Below are 26,675 nucleotides of genomic sequence, written 5' to 3'. Positions count from 1 at the left end.
GAAATTTTATACATGTCTGCATGTAATCAGATGGTTATTTAAAAATTTGAGCTCAAACTTCCCACATAGATTTGTATCCAGCTTTTTTCTTTGAAAGTACGTCATTAGCAAATGCTCCTTAAAAACAAAATTGGGGGAGGCACCTGGGTGGCTCAGTTGGTTGAGCATCCGACTTTGTCTCAGGCCAAGATCTCACAGTTTGTGAGTTCAAGCCCCACATTGCCTCATTGCTATCAGAGCAGAGCCTGCTTCAGATCCTCTGTCCCCCTCTCTGCCCCTCCCCTGCTTGTGCTCTCTCAAATATAAATAAAACATTAAAAAAATAAATAAAAACAAAATTTTGGATGGCTGTGTTAATAATTTAATAATACATACACTGTACTGCATTTGGCTGCACCCCTGTTCTTAGACAATGTTTCCAGTTCTGTGGTGGAGTCATTCAGCTGACGTCTGACTACTCATGGTCCACTCAAGGTATGATGCTGTATTGAATCTGAATAAGACTGAGACAGTCTGAACGTGTCTGACAAACTGGTAGGGTTGACCTTCCAGAAGTCTGTTTACAAGAGGACTGAGGAGTCATTGGGAGACCTAAGGAAAGAGCGTGCTGGATATGACAAGTTTATGGGCTTGGTGGAGTAATCAGATACTCTCAGTATTTTGGCATCCTTTCTCATCCTTTAATTATTTTCCTGAAAGCAGTGACTGGGTTGCTTCATTCTTGGCTTCCTAGTTGAGATTCTCAAGCAAGAATGACCACCAATCTCATTTGGATAGTGTTTCACTCGTGGCTCAGTCAAAGCTCGTACGGTAACAACAGGCTGCCCACGGCTTGGGGGCCCATCCCAATTCCTTCTGCTGGGGCCAGGGCATGGAGGTCGTCTGATATACAACATGGCTTTCTTTCAGGATGCTTACTTACATCAGCAAAGGCTGTGGACAGGGTGGCTGCCCTCAAAGGAGGATGTAGGCACCAAAGAGAGAAGCATTTTCCCCTTTGCTCCAGGCTACTGCCCAGCTTTGGCACAGAGCAAGTGTTGACAGAGTATTGTTGACAGTGTTCATGGAGGAGAGCAATGGGCAATTGGCAGAAGTGTTATGGCCTGGTGGGCCTATGTTGGAGACAGGTGTTCAGCAGAGCAACGATGACGGGCAGAAGGGCCTGACATGAATATCCAACACTGAGTTTCTACTATGCCCACTTTATGCTATGTCCTATGGATGATGGGAAATATAAAACATGGCTGCTGTTCTCCAAGAAGTCATGGTAAGTATACGTAGAAAGTTTCTAAATGTTTTACTTAATTTTTTTTCTATAAATGCAAGTAGTGGTAACTGCCCAAAATATAGGTATCAACTGATCAATGGTCACTTTCTTTAACCCACTGAGCATATCCTCAACTGATCATTTATTTCAAGGCTACCTCTTGTAGCCCACCACACTCATCATCAGGAATGAGAAAATTAGGCTAACAGCTCAGTAAGATTATATAGGCTTATATAAAACTTTTTTTGTCTTTTCTACCTCACTACTTTCCTTACTGAACATTAAGTACTACTTTATGATATATTATAGATACTCAAGGTAGGAAAACATGAAAAACGCAGTATCTTTAAACAGAAAAAAGCAAAAAATCTTAATAGTAAAAATATGAGTTTTAAAAATGTATTTTAATGATAAAACATAATAAAGAAAATTTAGAAAATATAGAAAAGTAGGAAGGGTCACCTATGATCCAAGTCAATGACAGCTGACATTTTTCTGAAAATCCTTCTAGATTTAGTTTTTATTGTAAATTTTGATTATTTGGTGTTTACTTTAGGTGGTTATACATATACTATAAACATGGATTTATAATCTGTTTTGTAAATTAACAGTATTCATAATATTAAAAATGTAATTTGTAATGATTGTGTGACATATTTTGTAATGACTTTATAATATTACAACTAATATACTACTCTTTATTTAATTCTTCCCCTAAAGTTAGACTGTTGGATATTTCTAATTTTCCAGAATATTAAATAATGTTGTATTATTTATATTTGCATAAAGTTTTATCTTCTATTCTTATTTATTTCCATAGTATGGATTATTGGAAATGGATTTGTTTGACCAAAGGGTATAAACATTTCTGAAGATCCTGACACATATTGCTTAGAAAAATATTCTAAATGGAAAGGTAGCATAGTTGGCACATTCAGTGAGGAATGTAAATTTCATAAGCAGGCACAACAAACACCAAATGGAGAAAACATCATCACTGGAATATTGCCCTTAAGTCTATACAGTAGATATGAGAAAAACAGATGGCATATCTTGATAATGGAAAACATTCTTGTCCTTATTCAAATAATTCCAGGCTATGAAAAAAGAAAAATAAAGTGAGTAAAGTAGTAAATTTGGCTTGATTAATGATCCATAATCCATGTAGCAACTTAAACTTATATTTCATATTCGAAACATGATGAATTTGGAAAATATATATTTGAAACTACCAGGAAGGGTGTACATTATTTTTAAATAAGACGCAAGATTACTCACTCATGATTTCTGTTCACTTGGGACTTGCCGGGTAGTTTTAGCAGTTTCAACCAAACTAAATTAACATCAATATTTTAGTAGATGAAGCAGAAGCAGTTTTGAAGGGATAAAAACAGATTTCTCTCCTTTAAAATCAATTGCTAATGATTCAGTATAAAGAATAGTTATTAGGTTAATGTAGCAGCATTCAGAAGAGAAATTATTTCAATGGGATAATGTTATGAGCCTTCAGTTATCTTATGAACAGGGAAATTCTCAATAAACAGTAAGACTTCTCTGTGCTTTGGGGTATTTCTACACAGAACACTGAAATGTTGCTCATGCAAAACACTTCTGCTGTTTTCACCACTAAACACTGAGTGCAGATTTTATAACTATTCCATTGATTCATTTCATATAGGCAAGCCAAGAGACACATTGGAATATAAAAAAAAATGAAATATTTTTGAGTAAAGATGAGGGCAGTAGGAAGGGAAAGAAAATGATGGGAGTCTAAAAACCATTTAACAAGAGTCACTGAATCTTGGACAGTGGGGGTAAAATGGAAGACGTACAGGTGCCACTAATGATCTGTTACCTGGATGATGACTGAATAGTTTCCACACAGTATCTTGGATAACTGAGTGACTACTCTGATGAGGCAAACAATCACCTGAAGCCCACTGAGTGCTATGAGAATGGAAAATAAAATGATATTCCACTCCACTACATGTGCAGGTTCCAGGCACTGAATCCAGATGCTGGAATCTGTAAGGAAACTGACAGAGAGGAGGGATATGGTCAGCAAGATTGGTCCAAGCAAGAAGGCCACAGATGTTTGGTCTGTTTGGGAAATTAATATATATGATTGAAATACATAATATTATTAAGTGTGAATTAATACATTTAAAAATCATTCATATATATATATATATATATATATATATATATATATAGTATGCATAGCATTGGGCTATGCTTATTTAAACATGATGCCTGCCTCAGAGACCATTTTAGTTCAGTTAGAAGGCAAGCACATATGGATAAGTTCACTAGTAACAAAAGGCAGCATGTGTCAATACCAAGAAACTTGAAGATCGTTCATTTCCCTAAAAGTCCAGAAGTTAGCCTGGGCTGTCAGAGACAAAGCTGAGCTTGTGCTAGATACAAAAATCACACATGTGGCAAAATAGCAAAGGTAAATGCTGCTAGAAATTCCTAGACTCGGTCCCAAAGACCTTTCAAACTGGTTTTCAAACTTGAGCATAGATCAGGATTATCTGGAGGGCTTCTGAAAATGCAGGTTACAGAGATATACCCCAGAATTTCTGATTCGGAAGGTCTGGATGGGGCTTAAGATTTTTCATTTCTTTTTCTTTTTTCTTTTTTTAATTGGTTTTTATTTATTTTGAGAGAGAGCGTGCACGTGTGAAAGGCAGCGAGTGGGGGAGGGGCAATGAGAGGTAGAGAGTTCCACACTGTCCCAGCAGAGTCCAACAAAGCATTGGATCTCACAAACCATGAAATCATGCCCTGAGCCGAAATCCAGAGTCAGACACCTAACTGACTGAGCCATCCAGGCGCCCCAAGATTTTTTAAGTTCCCAGTGATACTATTGTTCCTGGTTTGGAGTCCACAGGGTGACTTTAGAACATTGCTGCTTGACTGCTGCTAAGATTTAGATTCTGAGGTGGGAATGCAAAAGATTGAAAGGTTCAATTAGTTTAGTTTTGCACTAGATTGTGAGAATTAAACTACTATGAAGATAATCTTAAAACCATGCTGAATCTACCCTGCTGACTTATGCTCACTTCCAGATATGCTATGGCTATCAGCACTTGTCCTAAGGGTGACACTGTTCAACTGAATCAAAATGGAAAACTGGCCTCCTCAGAAAATTCCCCAAACAAAAATAATCGAACCTATTTATATGGCAGAGTTGTTTATAAATGTCTTGTCAACAGCAATATGCTTTTCCTTAAGACAGCAACTAAGGCAACCTGGGTACTGGACAAGTGGCCTTGAGCATTAGCATCTGTGGTAGAAAGAGATGAATTCTGCATTTTGAGGATGCACCATGACTACCACCATGACTTCTCTCTTCCCTTAGTTTTTCCTTCTCCCCCCTCCATTTCTCTCCTATTTCTTTCGTTCTCTGTTTCCTCTCTTTATTTCCTACTCTCTATGCTCCAGGACACTCAGAAGCACTCTGAGAATTTCCTGATATTGTTAATGGCCCTTAGGTCTCAAGTGGCAAAGAGTATTCAATATGGAACTCCTGAATCTGTAGGATCTTGAGCAAGAGACTTTACCTCTCTGACCTCTAGAGGCTTATTTGGACAATGGGCTTAATATATCTAACCCTAGGGTTATTATGAATATTTGTTGAAAAGTGTGTAAAAAATGCTTTGGAGCCTGTAAAGCATGGTACAGATATAATTTTCTGTTACTATTACCCTAGACCCATTTCATACACCCTCATACTCTTAACTCAGTCTCAGCCACTAGGGAAGCTAATCCCTTCAAGATCCTTACTCTAGACTGTTCCCAGTATATGCTATGCACAGATCACCCAACACTTTTAAGCAAGGTGATGTGCAGGGCTTTGATTTTTCTCCCAGACTATGGTGCTATTTATTCTTTGTGTAAACCACAGGCTCATAAGTGCATTAGCAGGGTCTGGAAGGAATAGAGACACTTTTTCTGATAGTCCTTTCCTCCACAACCTCCATATACGACTCTATCACAACTTTTACTTTATTATATTGTAATTTTATCTTATCTGTATCTATATCTATTCCCTCACTAAACTGTGTACTCTGAGAGCCTCATTGTGATTTATGCACCCCTGAATAGCCAGGTCTAAGACCTAAAGCAGTGCCTGGTACATGGCAAAGATCAACAAATACCTGTTGAATGAAACTGATTCAGGATCCTTACCAGTCACCATGTCAGCGGCTGTATCTACTGCCCCCCACCCCACCCCACCCCACCTGGGCAGGTGGAGGACCTCATGTGGCATAAAAGATTACACAGGGTAATGATGTTAGTAATAAAAGCTGGCATGTCTTAAGCATTTATGAAATCTAATTTGTGGTTTCCTTCCATTTAATTGTGAGTTCTATGAGATAGAAATGATCATGATCTCCCATTTACAGAGGCTTAGGGATATTTGTTTAAGTCATAGATTTTGTAAGTAGCATATAGAAGACTTGAACCCAGATGTATAAGCATTGAAGACCCTCTGCTCCAAAAAGCTCCCATCTTAGCATTCTATTCGGTAAGGTCTGTCTGAGCTCCTAGAGGGAAGTAAACCTATGTAATTTATCTTTGACTCTCTAGCACCTAATTCAAGACCTGAACATAGTAGGTGCTCAATAAATATTTGTTGCATAAATGTGCAAATCAATAACTGATTTGTAGAATTTCAACATTAACACTTGTTTCACCCAGAATTTGCCAAGCCTTGGAAATTTCTTTAGGAGACCAGAGACTTAACTTCCCTTCGTGGCTGCCGATGTTTTACCTCCAAATATTTGTATATAGTTGGGATTGGATGAATATGACTATCAAGGGCAACTTTAAAGAGTAATGGAGAGGCATGTGAGAAGTCTGAGGTTCTTGCTTTGAAGGGGAAGTCTTCATTGGTTTGGGTATGGAGGAAAGTTCAGGGGATGATGGCACAAAAAATGATTTTTTGCACCCAGTGGGATTTTCTACATTAGGTCCCCTTTCCTAAGCCCCTTGTGTCCCACAAGAGTGCTCAGAGTTATTTTCTAGTTCCCCTGACCTGAAAGAGAGCTCTGCTCAAGCACGTGGCACTGGAAGCTTCAGAATGAACAAAGGCGACTATGGGCACAGAAGTAGCTTTGCAATGCAGGCCTAGGTGAGCATGTAAGCATTCAAATGAATGTGGGCCTTGAACAATAGACCCAATCACATGGTGTTGAGAAGAAACTGTAACTTCCCTACGGAGTGATACTGACACTCCCTCAGTTTATACCATTAGAATTCTGAGCACAAGACGAGACAGGGAGAGATTCAATGAACCTCTCCTATATCTCCGACTGGGCCCTGCTTCCTCTAGAGCTGTTTCTACAGGTGCTGGCAGGTCAATAAACCAGGTGCTGGTAGGCTCAATGTCAGTGTGAGGTGTTCTTCGATCTAGGATTGGGTTCCTCAACACCTGACTGAACCACCAGCCCTCTAAGTAAGGCTACTGCCCTAGATTCTTCTTCAATACATGCTAGATAATCTCCTGGCTCCTCCATAAACTCCTGCACCTGGTCATGTCCCTGGATCTCATTCTGCACTTTGCTGCTCACCCTGCCCAGTTCTATCTCTGTGTTGTCCTTGATGGCATAGCATGGGTAACATCATCCATGGGTACTGTGATTCTTTCCCAGCCAAGCCCCTTCCCATCTGTAACGGACCACACATCCAAATTGGCCACAAAACAAGATTGAGTTGCTAGAACCACTCAAGTCCCAGGCTCCAGCAGTTGCCAGACCACAATAACCACAAAGCTTTGTTCTGAAGTATAGGAAAAACACACATTTCATTTGGATATCTCCACATCAGCCTCAAAATAGTGAATGCATAGGACATTAAAAGACTGGCAAAAAAAAAACCCTCCATCTAACCAGAGATCTGTGTAGGAAGAAATTGGTCTGTGTGTTATTAAACTAATAGGAAAATTCTGCACTAACGTACCCACATGGAACCCCAAAGTTATCATGGAAAGGGAGCAGGAGCATGAAGCCAGGTGTTTCTGGTTTACTGAGCCTCTTGATTTGGAGAATTATTCCTTACCGTCCAGCAGTGCCTTCAAAGGCGTACTCCCAGCCATCGAGAGTGCGGCAGTATGGACCCTGAACAAGGCCCAGAGCAGATATGACCAGGCAGTATCCAGAGAAAGCAATTCCAAGGGAAGAAAAAATCATTGACAGCAGTGTCTAAATTAAACATAGAAGAAGACGGTTAATGCTATAGGATGAGACAAGGAGATATTGTGGATAAATGATCAGATAGGTACCTTCCCCTACTCATCCATGCCTACTGCAGACTGTGTAATACCAAATGTCCACATAAAAATGGAAACACTTAATTCAAAAGCACCTAATGTTTAAAATAAGTTTTTAAAATGACTTTTTGCTCGGCATTCCACAGAGGAAACTAGTTAATTTAGTAAATTTGTTCCTTTCTTATGGAATTTTGATATCAAAATAATGATCGTACATTAATGCAGTGAAGGTGTGTGATCAATCAACCTATATTTCTTTATTGAAGACGTTATTTTCTAGGTAGCGTGGGTTCTCTAAGAATCAAGCTATGACCATTGCTTTTCTCATGTGAGGATGATATGTGAATATCTTCACTTATATAAATATGAGGGGGAAACAGCAGGTGTCAGCCTAGGTGACCATATTTATGTTCAGGTGAGGATGGTGTTGATGAGGAGGAGAACGTTTTCATTTGAGTAGAGAGAATGAGCAGTATTCATAGGCAGATGGGTACAAGCAGAGTTGTAAGCGTAAGTAGACTGGTCTGACCTAAGAGAGGGCTCCTATCAAGCATCAGAGGGGAGAAGTTTATGAAGACCAGATTGACATGGGGTGCTAATGCTGGGGAAATGAGGTTATTGGACATGACTCAGCCCTTGAGTTGCTTACAAAATGAGTGCAACTTGTTATATCCAGTGGCATTTCATTATTTTTTTTTAATCTACCAAAAGGCTGAATGCATAGTCAATATACCTCTGTATACTCTTTATCTAGACTCACCATCTGTGAATATTTTACCATTTTTGCTTGCTCTCCCTTTTTCTGTATGTATATGCACATATACATGCACATATCTTTATTTATTTACACATTTTTGTTGCTTTACCCCTTGAAAATAGGTTGTGGATATTGTGATATCTCACACCTAAACACATCAGTACATATCTCCCCAAAATAAAGATATTCTACTATTCTGCAACTGTTTTTTACTTTTTTGTACAGGACCCAATGAAAATTTACACACAGGGTTACATCTCTTTAGTTTCCTTTAATCTACATTAGTCTTGCTGCCTTTTAGTTTTTTAGAATATTAAACTGTTTTTGAAGAATACCAGCAAGTTGCCTCATAGAATGTCCCACAACCTGGGGTTTTCTGATTGCTTCCTCACAACCAAACTTAGGTTCAACATTTTGTCAAGAACACCTAATGGATGTGCATACATTATGGGCCTCTCACTACAATCGGTGATGCTTTTGATCTGTTGGTTAAGGTGATGTTTTTCAGATCTATAAACATATGCCACCTTGCAACTAGTAATTTGTGCGGTAATACTTTGAGACTGTGTCATATGCTATTCCCTAAGGACATTTCAACTAATGGCTTTACCATCCACTGATGATCCTCATATCCACTGATCACCAGTTATCACAGTGATTGATTGCAGGGTGCCACTTCTCTAATTCTATCGTTTCTTCTGCATTTTTAACTTCCTATTATTGTGGACTCATGGATTTTCTAATTCAATGTGTTATAATTCATAACTGTTATTATTCTTTTAGATGCTCATTTGGTCCAAGTATGGCAGTGGGAACATCTTATTAAGTCAATTCCTGTACCCTTTGAGATACCCCTATCATTCCTTGAGCACCTCCTTGCTTCCTGAAACAAAATGTACCAAGTTCATTTTGAATTGATAAAGACCCAGAATAGCTCTTTTTCCAACAAGCCATGTACTTGGTTTTTGAGCAAGGAAATGACGTGAGCAAATACATAATTTTGAAAGATGGCTCTGGCAGTGACAGCATGCTAGCTGGAAGTGACAGAGCCCAAGATAAGGATTCCATGTGGAGACAACTTTAAATTGAGGTGACAAAGAGATGAGCTAAAGAAAAGACATTGGGATGGAAATAGGTAGCTGGAGATGGACTGAAAAAAAAAATTCCAGAGTTTGGAACTTGAACAAAAAGGACAGAAATAGGAATGCCAAGAAGGGTAGTTTGGTTTGGGAGACAATTTAATCTAGTTTTAGAAATGTTGCTTTCAAGTGAGAGTAGAACAGCCAAGCTAGTTAACAATAAACTCAAAAACTGAAACCAGGAAAACTGAGCAAAACAACCCTGTGATTTTTTTGGAACTAAAGTAATCTCAAATCATATATATTTCAAGTAAGTTAGCATTATTTTACCGATTAATAACATTAATACATGCTCATTATGGAAAATCAGAAAAATATACTTTAAAAACATAAGAAAAGAACAATTCTGCTTTTTACCTATTTGGTATTATTTCATTGATGTCTTCACATATGATTAAAATATCTTTCAAATTATATTTTTCATATTGACTTTAATAGAATGTTGCCCCATCGTGGGATGCGATAAACACACTTACCCTTTTTTTTTAACGGTAGATTACTGTTTGTTACACTTTATAAAGAAAGTTTACCTATTCACTGATGCAGTCTTCCAAAAAGGAAGAAGGATGTTTTGAAAAGATTGAGCTCCTTGTTTACCAAATGTGCTCTTAAGACATTCACTGGAAAGATCAGTGAAGAATTTTTTCATTTGGGGAAACTGGCAACCATAGAATAATACGTATGTGTGTGTACATATATAAGTTACAGTCTAATGAGTGCATACCATTACACAACCCAGATAAGCCTCAAAATAAATCCAGAATTAGAATCTCTCTGAGTTACAGTTTCATCTTCTATAAAATGTAAATGATATAGATGATTATAGTAACTCCGTAACAGGACTGTTTCAAAATTAAAGGACAGAGTGGATATAAAAATTATTTGAAAAGTGTAAATATAATTAAAATATTATCTATTATTCCAAGTACCTTGATTTAGCTGATAGTTGCTTCCAGGGATAACAACCTACAGCATTTTGGTAGAAAATGAGGCTCCACAGAAGAATGAAGAGCAAGCAATAAGTTAATAGGGCTCAGATCACCCCCAAAACATGGCACCTTAGCATAGTGAATAACTTAAACTGAAGGAGTTCAAGAAAATGGCGGAAGCAGGATGGTCACTCTGACCGGTCCCAACCTCTTTGCCCTTCTTCGCTGAAACAGGTCATAAAACTGCCGTGTTTTATTACCCTCTCTGTACCAGGAGGAAGGAAGACATTCTTATCAGCAGAGACAGGGAATTTGGGGCCAAGAAACCTGTATAAACAAACCTTGATAAACTAAACCTTATCTTCCTAGTTACTTCTTCACCACTTACTACCCCTAGCCCAAACCCCTCACTCTTGCCAATTCTTTAAAAAAAATTTTTTTTTAAACATTTATTTAATTTTGAGAGACAGAGAGAGACAGAGAACTAGCAGGGGAGGAAGTGAGAGAGGGAGACACAGAATCTGAAGCGGCTCCAGGCTCTGAGCTGTCAGCACAGAGCCCAACATGGGGCTCAAACCCACAAACCGTGAGCTCATGACCTGAGCCAAAGTCAGTTGCCCCACCGACTGAGCCACCCAGGTGCCCCTACCAATTCTTCACAAATTCATTGCTGTTTCTTTATGTAAAAGGCACAGAAACTTGCTACTCTGACTTCTTCAGGTCTTCATTCTCTTGTGAAGGCTCCCATGTACACGTAAAATCTTAATAAAATGTGTATGCCTTTCTCTGGTTAATCTGTCAGTTTTCATTTTCAGACTGAGCCGGGAACCGTAAGAGAGCTGAGTAAAACTTTTCTCCCCCACAGTTTCTGGCACCCAACACAGGGCACACTGGCCAGGGACACCTTGCTCAGTTCAGGAGCTACAGTTAGAGATCCTGGATCTCTGACAAAATCCACAGAATTCTTGCCATGTCAGTTGTTTGGCTCTCTGCCTGTGGGGGACTGGTCGAACAAAGGTGGTAGGAGTCTTTTCCTTTTCAGACTCAGATTGGCAGGAGAAAAACATAGTCAGAATTGGTTCTTTGGATTGTAACTCTGGTTAAAATCTGGTTTCAAGTCATCCATTAGTTATTGATCCTTTCCCTTCCAGGAACAGCTATCACTTTCCTGTTTGTCTCTTATTTGAGTTCTGAGAACTTGGCTTGGCTTTCTGCCTGTCAGGCAGGCAAGTGTCAGTTCTTGGAGATGACCAACTGTCAGATTGGGCCCCCAAGAATACGCCATACAGAAATTGGGTTGCACCCCCCTTGTGGCTAGCATTCTACCAACTGTCCACCAGCTCTCAGGAGGAGGTGTCTATGTCTTTGCTATTGCTACCTTTGGGAGTGGTTCTGGATCTTGCGAGGACTGTATCTTTTGCATCCTCTTTGGGGACATCTTTTATATTCATGGTTAACTATTGGTTTTGGTTTTGAGTCACTTGATAGACTTACTTTTGGTTTTGAGTCACGTGATGGACTTACTTTCGGTTTAAATATTTGAAACAATTTTTTTAAGGGGCTCTATGGTCAGAAGTTGGCCAAAGTGAAAATTCATATTCAGATCCTGATAGACACTTAAAATCAAGGCCATCTCTCCTAAGCTGAAATGGGGCCCTCAGAGGGAAAGAAAGGATGCTGAAGGCTTTGTGAAATAATTTTGAAAATATTAGAAAGATACACCACTATAAATCTAGAACACAGAAATTTTTTTACTTCCATCTTAGTTGAAATTCATCTTCCTGATATAAAGAAGCAAACTGAAGATAATGTAGTTGGATGGGTGGGCCAGTCCCTTGATAACATTCAGGCTGTGACCCAGTTCCTTCAGTAATTAAAAACCAACTCTCCTTGCCCTACAAATCTAGTCTTTATGGAACTAGAAGCTAAAAGCAATTCAGAGTTCCACCTATCTATCCTTACCAATTCCCAAACCTATTCATCTCGAAATGCCTGTAGATGTTGTAAAAGATCAGGACATTGGAAACAGAATTGCCCCAAGCTTCAGTAAAAGAGGAAAAAATCTAAATAGTAATTTTTCTAGACCTCTTAATAATAGACAAATATGCCCCCAAACTCCTTCTGAAAGGGATTCTATATTCTCTATCCCTGGGAGCTATAACTCTTACCATGTCTTTGAAATGTAAACATCCCAGGAGATAATTAAAACACTGCTCACAATTTCCTGGGACTGAAGGGGTGGGGGAGGGAGGGCCAGGAGGTAGGGGAGGAGTTTCAAAAAAAAAACTGCTATAGAAATTCCTTCACCCCAAATCTAGTCCGCAGACTTCATAAAATGATTTGTCAAGGGCAGATAAAAATCTTAACAGTCTTCTCCACAAATTTTAGTAAAAAGCTACAGCTAACTGAGCTGGTAGCCATGATTTCTTCTACCAGAAACACAATATGGACTCTTTTATAAACTAGTGAGTTTTGTATCAAAACAAAGGCTGTACAATCTCTGTGTCTGTCTATATGTTTCTTTATGTCTATATGTGTATGTTACAGATGTGTGATATTTTCCTACCTTCAGATGATATTACCAAAACAATTTATAAAATCTCTCAAAAGGGTTCTATTCTAATTGGAGTAGAGGTAAATGAGTTCTCATATAAATTAAGTATTCTTAAAGCTCTCAGAAACACAGACTAATCTAAAAAAATTTAAGTTCACAAGATCTGGGATAATCCTTGGTAAATAAAGCTAGTTTAAAAATTGTTGGGGACAAAATCTAACAAGCATATCTTTAGAGTTGTCATCATTAAACATAACACAGTCATACAATTTTTTTCTATCTAGGATTACTAGTCAAAGAAACTTATGTTATCTCTACTGTGTGTTTAAGAATATAGAACCATAAATTCAACCTAAAACAAAAGCCTACAGTAAAAATAAATTGCTGAATGTATGTCAAGCACAGCAGTTGAGAGAAAGAGAGAAAATGCGTGTTCAACTTTTTAGGTGTTTCATTTCTATGGTGTTTGAAGCTTGCCTAATATATGTATAATTCACAAAATTTGTCAACCAGAAAATAACTTAAAATGATAGCTAACTTTGTCTATTGTGTCAGGAAATCTTCATGAGTAATCTAAGTAACCTAAGTGTTCAGAGCAAGTTAAATACATATGTGATAAAAGTTTAATATTGAATTTTTCAATAATGATTAGGTTTTATAAAATACATCGGTTTTAAATTAGCTTCCAAAATCTTTTTGCTAACTTAAAACCTTAAAGTTACACTAAGTCAAGTTAAATGATGGTAATTCATTGAATAGGTACATCACTTGCAAACAAAATAAGTTACTGAAACGTTGCTTACTGAACATAAGTTTACCTACTTTTCTCTTTCTATTAGGGAGGAACTAAAGATATTTGGGTCTGTTAGTAAATGTCTTGTGCCACACTGAAAAATCACACTATGAGGAAACATATGCTTTAGATATTATAAAATAGCAGAGGAGGAGCCAAGATGGGGGAACAGCATGGAAGTTTTTTTTTGCATCTTGCATCCATGAAATACAGACAGATCAATACTAAACCACCCTGCACATCTAGAAAGCTGATTTGAGGTTTAACACAACAACTGCACAACCCAAACCACAGAACTCAGCAGGTACGCTGCATGGAGAGGTGAACTGGGGGAGATAGTAGCTGTGGAGGGCAGGGAGCTGTTTTTGCTTCCAGAGGGAAGGGGGAGAGAGTATAGGAAAAGCACCACCCGTGAAAAGCAGCAGGAGAAAAAGTGGAAACAGCCGCAGGGACTGAACTAAAAAGGGAGAAAGGAGAAAGGAGAGGGTTTAAATTCCACTAAGACTCTATAAACAAGGGGAGCACAGAGTTTGAAACTCCGCAGTGGATACCAGGTGGTGCTCTGGTGGAAAGGACGAATCCCCAGAGCAGAGAGCAAGGTCCTCAGGCCACAGAAAAGAGGCGGTTCCCCTGCTAGGAGGACATATGGTGGAGGCTGTGTGCCCTCCCCCACGGCCTTACAGGCAAAGGTGTCCGGAGACCCTGGAGAGCAACTACATTCGCTGGTGCTGGAACAAGGTCAACAGTGAAGCCTGGTGCCAGCCATGTGTTGAGATTTTCCATAATCCCTGAAACGCTGCTGCTACACGGTTGCGTGAACATTTTCTAGGGCGGGCTGGCACCCAGCTGCAGTCTCTGGGCATTGGCAGAAGCATGGTCCATGAACGTTCCTGGGTGGGGTCGTCACCTGGCCATTGCTCTGTGAACGCTCCCCCAGAAGGTCTGAACAGGTCAAAGCCGCAGTCCCTCAGAAGTGAGGTGTCGAGAGACACAGCTGCATCTGAGATAAAATTCAGGAGGGAGGTGCCTCCTGGCAACCTGACCACGCTTGGTTACGGACAGTGTAAAAGCGGGGAGTGAATGGAAGCCGGAGACAAAGGACAGGTGCGTGATTGCTGATCCGGGAGAAAAGACTTCTCCCCGAAGTCTGGGTAGCTGGGTGATGCCATTTTCACTTCTCCCGCGCATGGGCATATACATCTACAAGCGCCACGACAACAATCCACCCCAGTAAGCTAAGCAGCGCCATCTAGTGGAGGATGGAGCCATTATACTAAGCCCCACACAACTGGGCAAACTGCTCTTCAGGAACACAAATCTCTCTGCCTGCTTAGTTCATGGACTATAAATTGCTTCATAGTTTGACTTCTAGGGGAAAACGATGCAATGTCAATCGCATTTCAGTATGTTCACTGGTCCATCTATTTGATTTTTTTTCTCTTTTTCATTTCTTTTCTTTTTCTTGAATACAGAAAGAGAAAAATTTTTTTTATTTTTAATTTTCATTAAAGATATTTTTCTTTATTTTTTTCTACTGTATTCTTTACTTTTTTGTGAATTTCTCAAATTCTATTTTACGTCCATCATTTCATTTTATTTCAGTGTATTCATTTTTTCAAATTTTCAAACGTTTTCCTCCCCTCCCCCCTTTTTTCTCTAATCAATAAAACTCCTTTTAACAACCAGACCAAAACACACCTAGGATCTAACATTGTTTATTTGATTCTTTTGTGTGTGGGGGGGGGGGGGGTGGGGAGGTGTTTTTAATTTTTTAATTTTATTTTTTTACCTTATTAATTCCTTTTCTTCCTTCAAAATGATGAAATGAAGGAATTCACCCCAAAAGAAAGAGCAGGAAGAAAAGGCAGCCAGGCACTTAACCAACACAGATACAAGCAAGATGTCTGAACCAGAATTTAGAATCACAACAATAAGAATACTAGCTGGGGTCAAAAATAGATTAAAATCCCTGTCTACAATGACAAAAGTAGTAAAATCTAGTCAGTATGAAATTAAAAAATGCTATAACTGAGCTGTAATCTTGAATGGATGCCACAGCAGCAGGATGCATGAGGCAGAACAGTGAAACAGTGATATAGAGGACAAACTTATGGAAAACAAATGAAGTGGAAAAAAGAGGGAGACTAAGGCAAAAGAGCACGATCTGGCAATTAGAGAAATCCGTGACTCATTAGAAAGGAACATCATCAGAATCACAGGGGTAACAGAAGATGAAGAGAAAAAAGGGGTAGAAAGGTTATGTGAGCAAATCATAGCAGAAAACTTTCCTAACCTGGGAAAAGACAGACATCAAAATCCAGGAAGCACAGAGGACTCCCATAAGATTCAACAAAAATAGACCATCAGCAAGGCATATCATAGTCAAATTTACAAAAGACTCAGGCAAGGAAAGAATCATGAAAGCAGCAAAGGGCAAAAAGTCCTTAATCTACAAGGGAAGACAGATCAGGTTTGCAGAAGACCTATCCACAGAAACTTGGCAAGCCAGAAAGGAGTGGCAGGATATATTCAATGTGCTGAATCAGAAAAATATGCAGCCAAGAATTCTTTCTCCAGCAAGGATATCATTCCAAATAGAAGGAGAGATTAAAAGTTTCCCAGACAAATGAAAATTAAAGGAGTTCATGGCCACTAAACCAGCCCTGAAAGAAAATTTAAGGGTGAATCTCTGAGGGGAGAGAAGACAGAAAAGAAAGAAAGAAAGAAAGAAAGAAAGAAAGAAAGAAAGAAAGAAAGAAAGAAAGAAAGAAAGAAAAGAAAAGAAAAGAAAAGAAAAGAAAAGAAAAGAAAGGATAGGAAAAGAAAAAAAGACCAAAGCAACAAAGACTAGAAAGGACCAGAGAACACTACCAGAAACTCCAACTCTACAAGCATCATAATGGCAATAAATTCCTATCTTTCAGTACTCACTCTAAACATCAATGGACTAAATGCTCCAGTTAAAAGACATAGGGTAACAGAATGGATAAGAAAACAAGATCCATTTATATGCTGTTTACAAGAGAGCCACTTTAGACCTAATGACACCTTCAGATTGAAAGTAAGGGGATGGAGAACCATCTATCGTACTAATGGTCGACAAAGCCGGAGTACCATACTTATATCAGACAATCTAGACTTTAAAATAAAGACTGTAACAAAAGATGAAGAAGGATATTATATCATAGTTAAGGGGTCTAGCCACCAAGAAAACCTAAAAACTGTAAACATTTATGCTCCAAATGTGGCACACCCAAATATATACATCAATTAATCACAAACATGAAGAAACTCATTGATGATAATAATACCATAATAGTAGGGGACTTCAACACCCCACTTATAGCAATGGGCAGATCATCTAAACAGGAAATCAACAAGGAAACAATGGCTTTGAATGACACACTGGACCAGATGGACTGAACAGAAATATTCAGAACATTTCATCCTAAAGCAGCGGAATATACATTTTTCTACAGTGCACATGGAACGTTCTCCAGAATAGATCACATACTGGACACAAATCATCCCTCAACAAGTACAAAAAGAAAGAGATTGTACCATGCATATTTTCAGACCACAATGCTGTGAAACTTGAAATCAACTACAAGAAAAAATTTGGAAAGATAACAAATACTTGGAGACTAAAGAACATCCTATTAAAGAAAGAATGGGCTAAACAAGAAATTAAAGAGGAAATTGAAAAGTACATGGAAACCAATGGAAATGATAACACCACATCCCAAAACCTATGCGACACAAAAAAGGCAGTCATAAGAGGGAAGTATATAGCAATCCAGGTCTTCCTAAAGAAGGAAGAAAGGTCTCACATACACAAGGTAACCTTACACCTTAAAGAGATGAGAAAAGAACAGCATATAAAACCCAAAACCAGCAGAAGTCAGGAAATAATAAAGATTACAGCAGAAATCAATGCTATCAAAACAAAAACAAACAAACAAACAAACAAACAAACCCAGAACAGATCAATGAAACCAGGAGCTTGTTCTTTGAAAGAATTAACAAAACTGATAAACCACTAGCCAGTTTGATCAAAAAGAGAAAGAAAAGGACCCAAACAAATAAAATCAAGAATGAAAGAGGAAAGATCACAACCAATACAGCAGAAATAAAAACAATAAGAAGAGAATACTATGAGCAGTTATATGTCAATAAATAGGCAATCTGGAAGAAATGGACAAATTCCTAGAAACATATACACTACCAAAAATGAAACAGGAAGAAATAGAAAATTTGACCAGACCCATAACCAGTAAAGAAATCGATTAGTAATCAAAAATCTCCCATAAAACAAGAGTCCAGGGCCAGATGGCTTTCCAGGGGAATTTTACCAAATATTTAAGGATGAGTTAACACCTATCCTCTTAAAGCTGTTCCAAAAATAGAAATGGAAGGAAAATTTCCAAACTCTTTCTATGAAGCCAGCAGTACCTTGATTCCAAAACCAGACAAAGACCCCACTAAAAAGGAGAACTACAGACCAATTTCCCTTATGAACATGGATGCAAAAATCCTCAACAAGATATTAGCCAACTGGCTCCAACAATACATTAAAAAAATCCCACAACCAAGTGGAATTTATACCTGGGATGCAGGGCTGGTTCAATATCTGCAAAACAATCAATGTGATTCATCACATCAATAAAAGAAAGGACAGAAACACATGATCCTCTCAAAAGATGCAGAGAAAGCATTTAACAAAATGCAGCATCCTTTCTTGATAAAAAACTTTTAAGAAAGAAGGGGTAGAAGGATCATTCCTCAAGATCATAAAAGCCATGCATGAAAGACCCAATGCTAATATCATCCTCAATGGGGAAAAACTGAGCGCTTTCCCCCTAAGGTCAGGAGCAACACAGGGATGTCCACTCTCACCATTGTTATTCAACATAGTATTGGAAGTCTTAGCCTCAGCAATCAGACAACACAAAGAAATAAAAGACATCCAAATCGGCCAGAAGGAAGTCAAACTTTCACTCTTTGCAGATGACATGATACTCTAATATAGAAAATCCAAAAAATACCACCAAAAAACTACTAGACCTGATCCTTGAATTCAGCAAAGTTTTCAGGATATAAAATCAATGTACAGAAATTGGTTGCATTCCCATGCACCAATAATGAAACTACAGAAAGAGAAATCAAGGAATCGATCCCATTTACAATTGCACCAAAAACCATAAAATACCTAGGAATAAATCTAACCAAAGAGGTGGAAAATCTATACACTGAATAACTATAGAAAGCTTATGAAAGAAATTGAAGAAGACACAAAAAAATGGAAAAAGATTCCATGCTTCTGAATAGGAAGAACAAATATTGTTAAAATGTCAATACTACCCAAAGCAATCTACATATTCAATGCAATCCCTATCAAAATAACACCAGCATTCTTCACAGAGCTAGAACAAACAATCCTAAAATTTGTATGGAACCAGAAAAGACCCAAATAGCCAAAGCAATCTTTAAAAAGAAAACCAAAGCAGGAGGCATCATAGTCCCAGACTTCAAGATGTATTACAAAGCTGTAATCATCAAGACAGTATGGTACTGGCACAAAAACAGACACTCAGATCAATGGAACAGAATAGAGAACCCAGACATGGACCCACAAACATATGGCCAACTCATCTTTGACAAAGCAGGAAAGAATATCCAGTGGAATAAAGACAGTCTCTTCAGCAAGTGGGACTGGGAAAACTGTACAGCGACATGCAGAAGAATGAACCTGGACCACTTTCTTACACCATACACAAAAGTAAACTCAAAATTGGTGAAAGACCTAAATGTAAGACAGGAAGCCATCAGAACCCTCAAGGAGAAAGCAGGCAAAAACCTCTTTTTGGCTGTAGGAACTTCTTACTCAACACATCTCCAGAGGCAAGGGAAACAAAAGCAAAAGTGAACTATTGGGACCTCATCAAAATAAAAACCTTCTGCACAGCGAAGGAAACAATCAGCATAACTAGAAGGCAACAGACGGAATGAGAGAAGATATTTGCAAACAACATATCAGATAAAGGGTTAGTATCTGAAATCTATAAAGAACTTCTTGAACTCAACACCCAAAAATAAAATAATCCAGTGAGGAAATGGGCAAAAGACATAAATAGACATTTCTCCAAAGAAGACATCCAGATGGCCAACTGACACATGTAAAAATGGTCCACATCATTCATCATCAGGGAAATACAAATCAACACCACAATGAGATACCACCTCACACCTATCAGAATGGCTAACATTAACAACCCAGGCAACCACAGATGTTGGCAAGGATGCGGAGAAAGAGGATTTCTTTTGTCCTGCTGGTAGGAATGCAGGACATTACTGGTAGGAATGCAGGACATTACATTTCGCATACTGGAAAATAGTATGGAGTTTCCTTAAAAAATTAAAAATAGAACAACCCTATGATCCAGCAATTGCACTACTAGGTATTTATCCAAAGTATACAGGTGTGCTGTTTTGAAGGGACACATTGACCCCCATGTTTATAGCAGCACTATCAACAATAGCCAAAGTATGGAAAGAGCCCAAATGTCCATCGAATGGATGAATGGATGAAGAAGAGGTAGTATATATACACAATGGAGTATTTCTTGGCAATCAAAAAGAATACAATCTTGCCATTTGCAACTATGTTGTTGGAACTAGGGGGTATTGTGCTAAGTGAAATTAGTCAGAGAAAAACAAGTATCATATGACTTCACTTATACAAGGACTTTAAGATACATAACAGATGAACATAAGGGAAAGGAAGCAAAAATAATATAAAGACAGGGAGGGGGACAAAACAGAAGAGACCCTTAAATATGGAGAACAAACAGAGGGTTACTGGAGGGGTTGTGGGAGGGGGGATGGGTTAAACAGGTAAGGGGCATTAAGGAATCTACCCTGAAATCTTTATTGCACTATATGCTAACTAACTTTGATATAACTTTTAAAAAATTAATTAAATTAAAAAAAACAATGCTAATCAAATCACGACCACAAGTTTATGCCAGCCCTTTGCCAAAGATAGAATAAAATAAAAATCAAAGCATATGTTTTATTAATGGCAAACTAAAGGAATTATGAAATAGCATATTCATGAATTTGCCAATCAACTGAATGTTGATATACAACACTTCACAATTGCTTACTTCCTGGTTTTCCCTTGCAGTTAAGGTTTCTAAGAGTTAAGAATTCTAGTGAATATATGTAATCAAAACCATGAAAAAAACAAAACTACTATAAGTAGTAGTATACAACTCTGTATGCAAAAAAGGAAGGATGTGTTTTATTTTGTTTTTTAAAAAAGGCATGTGTTTTGGTTAATAAATAAAGAGTAATGGAGGTATGTTTTTGTTAAGGAGGAAGGAAACTTGAGGAAAACTTTTTCTCCACTGTAAAGTGAATCAATTTCCATCACAGAACTTTAGCAGTTGCAAACTGGTGCAGACTCACAATTAGCCTGCAAGATGTGCTTTATTTAATTTAAATTACAATTAATTACCAACATAACTGAGAAGTTTTACATAAAACTCTGTATTTCTACTTTCTATTGACAACGGAGAAACGTTGCCCAGTGTTGTCGTGATAACTTTGGCTGGACTTCAGTAGCAGCTTCCTCTCTTCCTTAAACAGAAATCTTGCTCTAATGGCTACCAGGCTAACTTCTCTCTTTTCCATCAGGTATTGACTCCCGGGGGCATATAAACTGGGACCCTATTCGAGAGCCTTCCTTGAAAGAGCTAAGCAGAGAATCCAGGGAATGCTTCCTCCCTTCCCCCTGCTCTTCCCTTTGAGATGCCAGTCATCTCGTTCAATTTCATTTTAAGACCTTGTCCAGACTCCACACTGTTTATAGCATCCATTTGTGCCGGAAATGCTAAAAGTGAGTCAAGGCAAAATGGACACATTTATTTTTATTACAAACTTAATGGCACATGGTTTGTTTTCTAGAGATTCCCTGAGTATCATAGGTTAATGTTTACCTGAATCTACTGCTTCACCTAAGCCATTTTGCAAGCGTTTCCATAAGCATAATACCAGCAGCTACAGGGGGATGCCGAGTCAGTTGGTTAAGAAAACACATACACACAGTGCATATGTGCATGCACGTGCACAGAGTGCATTTCAAGTTTTCAATTCTTCTCCACCAGGAGCACAGTTCTAAATTTAGCAGCTACTTTAGTCATCCAAAGGCATCTGTCAAAGAAAGCCGGCCATGCCATCTTGACTGCACATTAAAATCTGATTGCACCTCGGACCAACTAGGTCAGGGTGTCTGGAGGTGGGATTCCAACTCCAAGCCCTCAGATGATTGCAATGTTCAGCCAAGGTGGGCAACTGCCATTGCAAGATATGCCTGCCAGGCCTCCAGTAAAGTTCTTTTTAGTTAATACATCACATGTTCCCTTTGAGCCACAGATAACTCATAGAAAGTATGGATAACAATCATCTAATTCACTGGATAAGTGTTAAAAAACTATAAAGTGCTGTGCAAATAAGATTCAAAGCTAACCTTGAGGAGGAGAAGGACAATGATGGAAATGTAGGAGCCTAGCACCTGCCTGTTGAACACAGGCTTAGAAAATTTGGTTGTATTATTCTCTCTTGATTTTATTTAAATTATTTTTAAAGACCGAGTTCAAAAAACATACATCACATATATCTAACACGTGGATAAATCTAATCATTATGCTGAAAGAAGCCAGATACAAGAGACAGATACTGCATGATCTATTTACATTGAGTGCAAGCTAATTATGATATAAAGCAGATCAAAGGTGAGTCTCTTGGGGCTGATGCGAAGTGTTCTGTGTCTTGATGGTGATGGTGGTTTCATGAGTGTATTTGGCTGTCAAAACTCATAGTAATGTACAATTTTAATGGATGCTATTTATTTTCTGCAAATTTGTCCTTCAATGAAGTAGAAAAGGGAAAAAAAATAAACTCACAGAAACCCAGTTAGGAAAAGGTAGTATTACTTTCTAATTTTGTGTATCTTTAAATCCTGAACTTCTGGAAGAACATCAGCAGGGCAAAGATGGAGGAAAGACTGTAAACAAAATGAAAGGTAATTTTTTTGAGGAAACTCTTGGGCTCTGAATTGAAAGGAGCATGGAGAGGGTATAATAGTGTCGACATTTTCATGTGTCTGAGTGAGCCAGGGCTCCCTCAAGCATCCTCAAAGTACTATTGCTCTTACCATGTATGTTTTGCTGCAGTTTTCACTCTGGCAACATTTACAGTTATTATCATTCTCCAGTACAAGAAGAACTGCTGCTACTATAAGCATCTGTAGTAGGAAAGAGAGGAGATATCAGAAATGGAATACTAGTCATAATCAGAGCACAGTGATTTAGAGTAGGGACTCTGGGGCCAAGGGGACCCGGGTTCGAATCCCAGGTCTGCCATTTTCTAGCGGTGCAAATTTGAGAATCCTTCCCTATAAAATGGTTTTGGAGACTCACTTCTTTGGGTTGTTATGAGGTAATGTACGTAAAATTTTGAACATAGTGCTTGATTTATAGTAAGTGATTGATAAATGATAGCTATTATTATCCTGATTACCAGTCATCAAAAGTTAATGATTAAGCAGTAAATGATATGGACATAGGAATACCACCCTGGGCAGCAAACCCACATTTCTCACTGACTCGGTTGTGGAGGTCAAAGGAAAATCATTCACCAGACTTTGCTGTTTGCCAGACTCTCTCCATTTACTGCCCTCTGGGAATGCAGGTAAGAAACATAGTTAATCTGAAACTACAGGTCTTGGGATGCCTGGGTGATCTGTTAAGCGTCAGACGTCTGCTCAGGTCATGATCTCACTCACAGTTTGTAAGTTCAAGCCCCACATTGGGCTCTGTGCTGACAGCTCAGAGCCTGGAGCCTGCTTTGGATTCTGTCTCCCTCTCTGTTTCTGCCCCTCCCCCTGCTCATGCTCTCTGTCTCTCCCTCTCTCTCTCTCTCTCTCTCTCTCTCAAAAATAAACAAACATGAAAAAAATTTAAAAAAAAAGAAAATAAATTGAAACTACATGTCTTAGTTCAAAGTAAAGTCGGTTGAAATTCTCTAAGCATTCAAACCATCTAAGGTTCAAATTTTCGAGTGTGCTTTGTCTTTATCAAGCCAACAGTCTGGGAGAGTTCAATGTATTCTACTTCCCTTTCTTGGTATCTTAGGCAAAGGGCTCAAGTTCTGGAAAGAACATAGATTTCTTTATTGTTACAGTTCCTGATTTGGGCAGGTATGGACCGTGAATTGCTTCTGGAAAATTCTCTACCTATCCTTCACTCTCAATGTTCAGGACTGAATCTTGAAGCTGAGTTCATCGCTATTTTACTATGTGTACTCAACATTTCCAGTTTCCAAATTCCTTCAGCTTTCATTTGTCTGTTTATTTATTTATCTATATTCCTCTTCTTTCTCCAAAAAGGATTCAATGCAGGAAGAATAATGTTTTTCAAGAATTCCTTGACCATGGAAAATAGAGAACAAGTTCTTTTTCCAAGTTTTAAATTTTATACGGAATATAAACAAAAGAGTCCTATATTCTCCTCCTTTCAACACCATTAGGTATCACAGATTTTAGTAGATTCTGGTTTAATCTTAGTGATGCCATACAACTGGTCCATTTATTACAATTACATATCGAGGGAAACAATGGTGAGAGAAGGCATGGTTCATCAGGTATAGTAACAGGCTTCATTCCAATATTATTAGAAATCATTAGACCTGGACCCAGGAACCCTGTGTCAAAAGAGAAACACAGGCATTGCCCGTGTTGAAAGAGAAACTCCTTTCTTTTTTTCATTGTAAAAAACTGAATAACTAAATAACTGAAACACAGGGCTCAAGCATACTAAAGGAAAATTACCCCAAATCCCACCACCCTCACATGTCTTTTATGTATTTACTCCCAGTGTTTTACCACATGTATATATTTTACTTAGATGCAATCGTAATTTATTCACAATTTTTGTATCTTTTTTTGCCTAACACCAAATAATATGCACTTTCCATGTTATTACATCTTCACAATTATAATTTTCATCACCATATGAAGTGAATGTACCACAGTTTACTTGGCCAATTCTATGCTAGGGTGCTCCTACTAATTATTTGCTGCCAGAAATATCTGTGCATCAATTTCCTTATTATGGATTATTTCCTCAGAATGAATTTTCAGACATTTTCATGGATCTTAATATAGCATATCAAGATCTTCTCCAAACGGTTTGCATCTATTTATAGTCTGATCACCAAACACTCACTATGTACCTATCACATAGCAACTTTAATAGCATTGGGTGTTAATACTTTAAAGTTGACTACCTTGCTATTCAAAATAGTAACCAAATGAAAACTGCCTTTCATCATAGCTATTCAAATACCATAATAAACACCCACAAAGATGTAGAGATAAATTATAATGCATTTTCTTTTTATGTTATTGGAAGTATGATAAGCTTACAGTGCACAATGTGCTGTTTTTAGATATGACATGGTCAGGAAAAGTGTTTTTTCCTCTAAGTTGCCAACATGATTTACTGTCAGTTTGTTCTTAAAGAGTACAAAGTCATCAGGAAAACACTCATGGATGCTTACTGTAAATAACTCAATTTAGTTTTCAAAAACATGCTCCATTATTAGGGGTAAAATATAAGATTATTTAATGATAATGTGGCCCATCATCGAGTATCTATAATCACAATATTCACTGACTCCCTACTACGTATCAGCCTCCATCCTGGGCCCTTCATTCATGAGATTTTATTGAATCCCCACAATTACCCTAAAAAGTAAATGCCATTACTCCCATTTTCCAAATAGGATACTGAGGCTCAAAGACATTGAGTAACTTGCTCAAGGTCTCATGACACAAATGGCAGAACTTATATCTGAATGTAAATTTGTCTGAATCTCCAAATCTCTATTTCTACACGGTCTTTATACCTCTCCAATCTAGACAAATTGTGAGGGCAGATAGAAACTATTCTGGAAAAGAGCAATGCCACTGGAAATTAAATAGCTTAAACCTACACACAGGGTTCATGAGGACATAATATTTCTAAAGCCAGCGTCCCACATACTTTCATTAGGACTAATTTCCTACATTGCATGACATAAATGGGCAGCTTACCGAAAACAAAGCTGCCCTCCCAAGTCCTCACGGACTACCAGCCTCTCTACCCCCACCCATCTTCCAAATCCCAAACCCAGGATTAGTAGAATGATTTTTCCATTATTCATCATTTCTGCTAGGAACAAGACAATTCTTAGTAAAAACATCCCCCTTTGCAATCCCAAGTCTCCAAAGTCACACTTACCATGACACCTGAGAAACAGATTCCTTCAAAATACCACACGTAGTTGGTGAGTTTATTGCTGGATGCATAGGAAGTTTGCCCATTTGGGAAATACAGTAATATATTCACAATTATACTCCAAAGTGCAAGCGGAATCAGCAGACCACTTAGGCAGCCTCCACATTTCCGAGACCCCATTTTACCCTGCTCAGAACCTGCAGGAGATTTCAAGAGTGTAGAATTACATAAAACCTAATTTTCTTCCTACCTGTCCTTTTTTTTTTTTTTTTTTTTTTTTTTCTCTTTGAGATTACCTACCACTTTCTGGGTCAGAGCCCTTTACTTCATATTCATGAGAAGCCCAGGACTCAGCCAGAACTGCCGCTCACAGTCTCTTGGTGTGAAATAGTGGTTTACTGTTTGGAGAACAATAGACAATGATCAACGGCTGAAGAGCTGAGCTGGTCTTCATCCTGTGCCAAAGGAATGCGGTGTTTTTACTGCATTTTAAAATAAGTCATTTTCCTCCGGATTAGAAAACTGAAGACTTAACCCTGAGCATAATTTTAAGAAGGAAGTTGGGGTTGTGGGGGTTGGAACTGAATCTGGCAAATTTCATCCAACAGTGAACAA

General features: G+C 38.2%; 1 protein-coding gene across 3 annotated transcripts; it reads right to left on the bottom strand.

Moving 5' to 3' along the window:
- Positions 1–338: 338 nt before the first annotated feature.
- Positions 339–26,560, bottom strand: TM4SF18 (transmembrane 4 L six family member 18). 3 transcript variants are annotated; one of them, XM_006936337.5, is made up of 6 exons: positions 26,361–26,549; positions 26,064–26,257; positions 22,937–23,026; positions 7,337–7,479; positions 3,123–3,303; positions 339–591 (listed from the first exon to the last, which is right to left on the bottom strand). In XM_006936337.5, exons 2-6 carry the CDS (start codon positions 26,238–26,240, stop codon positions 580–582), a joined length of 603 nt encoding a protein of 200 aa, XP_006936399.1. In that variant the 5' UTR covers positions 26,241–26,257; positions 26,361–26,549; the 3' UTR covers positions 339–579. The 3 variants fall into 3 exon arrangements, with proteins under 3 accessions (XP_006936399.1, XP_006936398.1, XP_006936400.1); XM_006936336.5 differs by lacking the exon at positions 339–591 and adding an exon at positions 1,653–2,364 and having other exon boundaries at positions 26,361–26,539; XM_006936338.5 differs by lacking the exons at positions 339–591; positions 22,937–23,026 and adding an exon at positions 1,653–2,364 and having other exon boundaries at positions 26,361–26,560.
- Positions 26,561–26,675: the final 115 nt, after the last annotated feature.

This window comes from Felis catus, chromosome C2 (genome assembly GCF_018350175.1).
Source record: "Felis catus isolate Fca126 chromosome C2, F.catus_Fca126_mat1.0, whole genome shotgun sequence".
In the NCBI taxonomy this organism is placed as follows: domain Eukaryota; kingdom Metazoa; phylum Chordata; class Mammalia; order Carnivora; family Felidae; genus Felis; species Felis catus.
The sequence above is the reverse complement of the archived record's forward strand: the minus strand, read 5'-3'. Positions and strand labels throughout refer to the sequence as shown.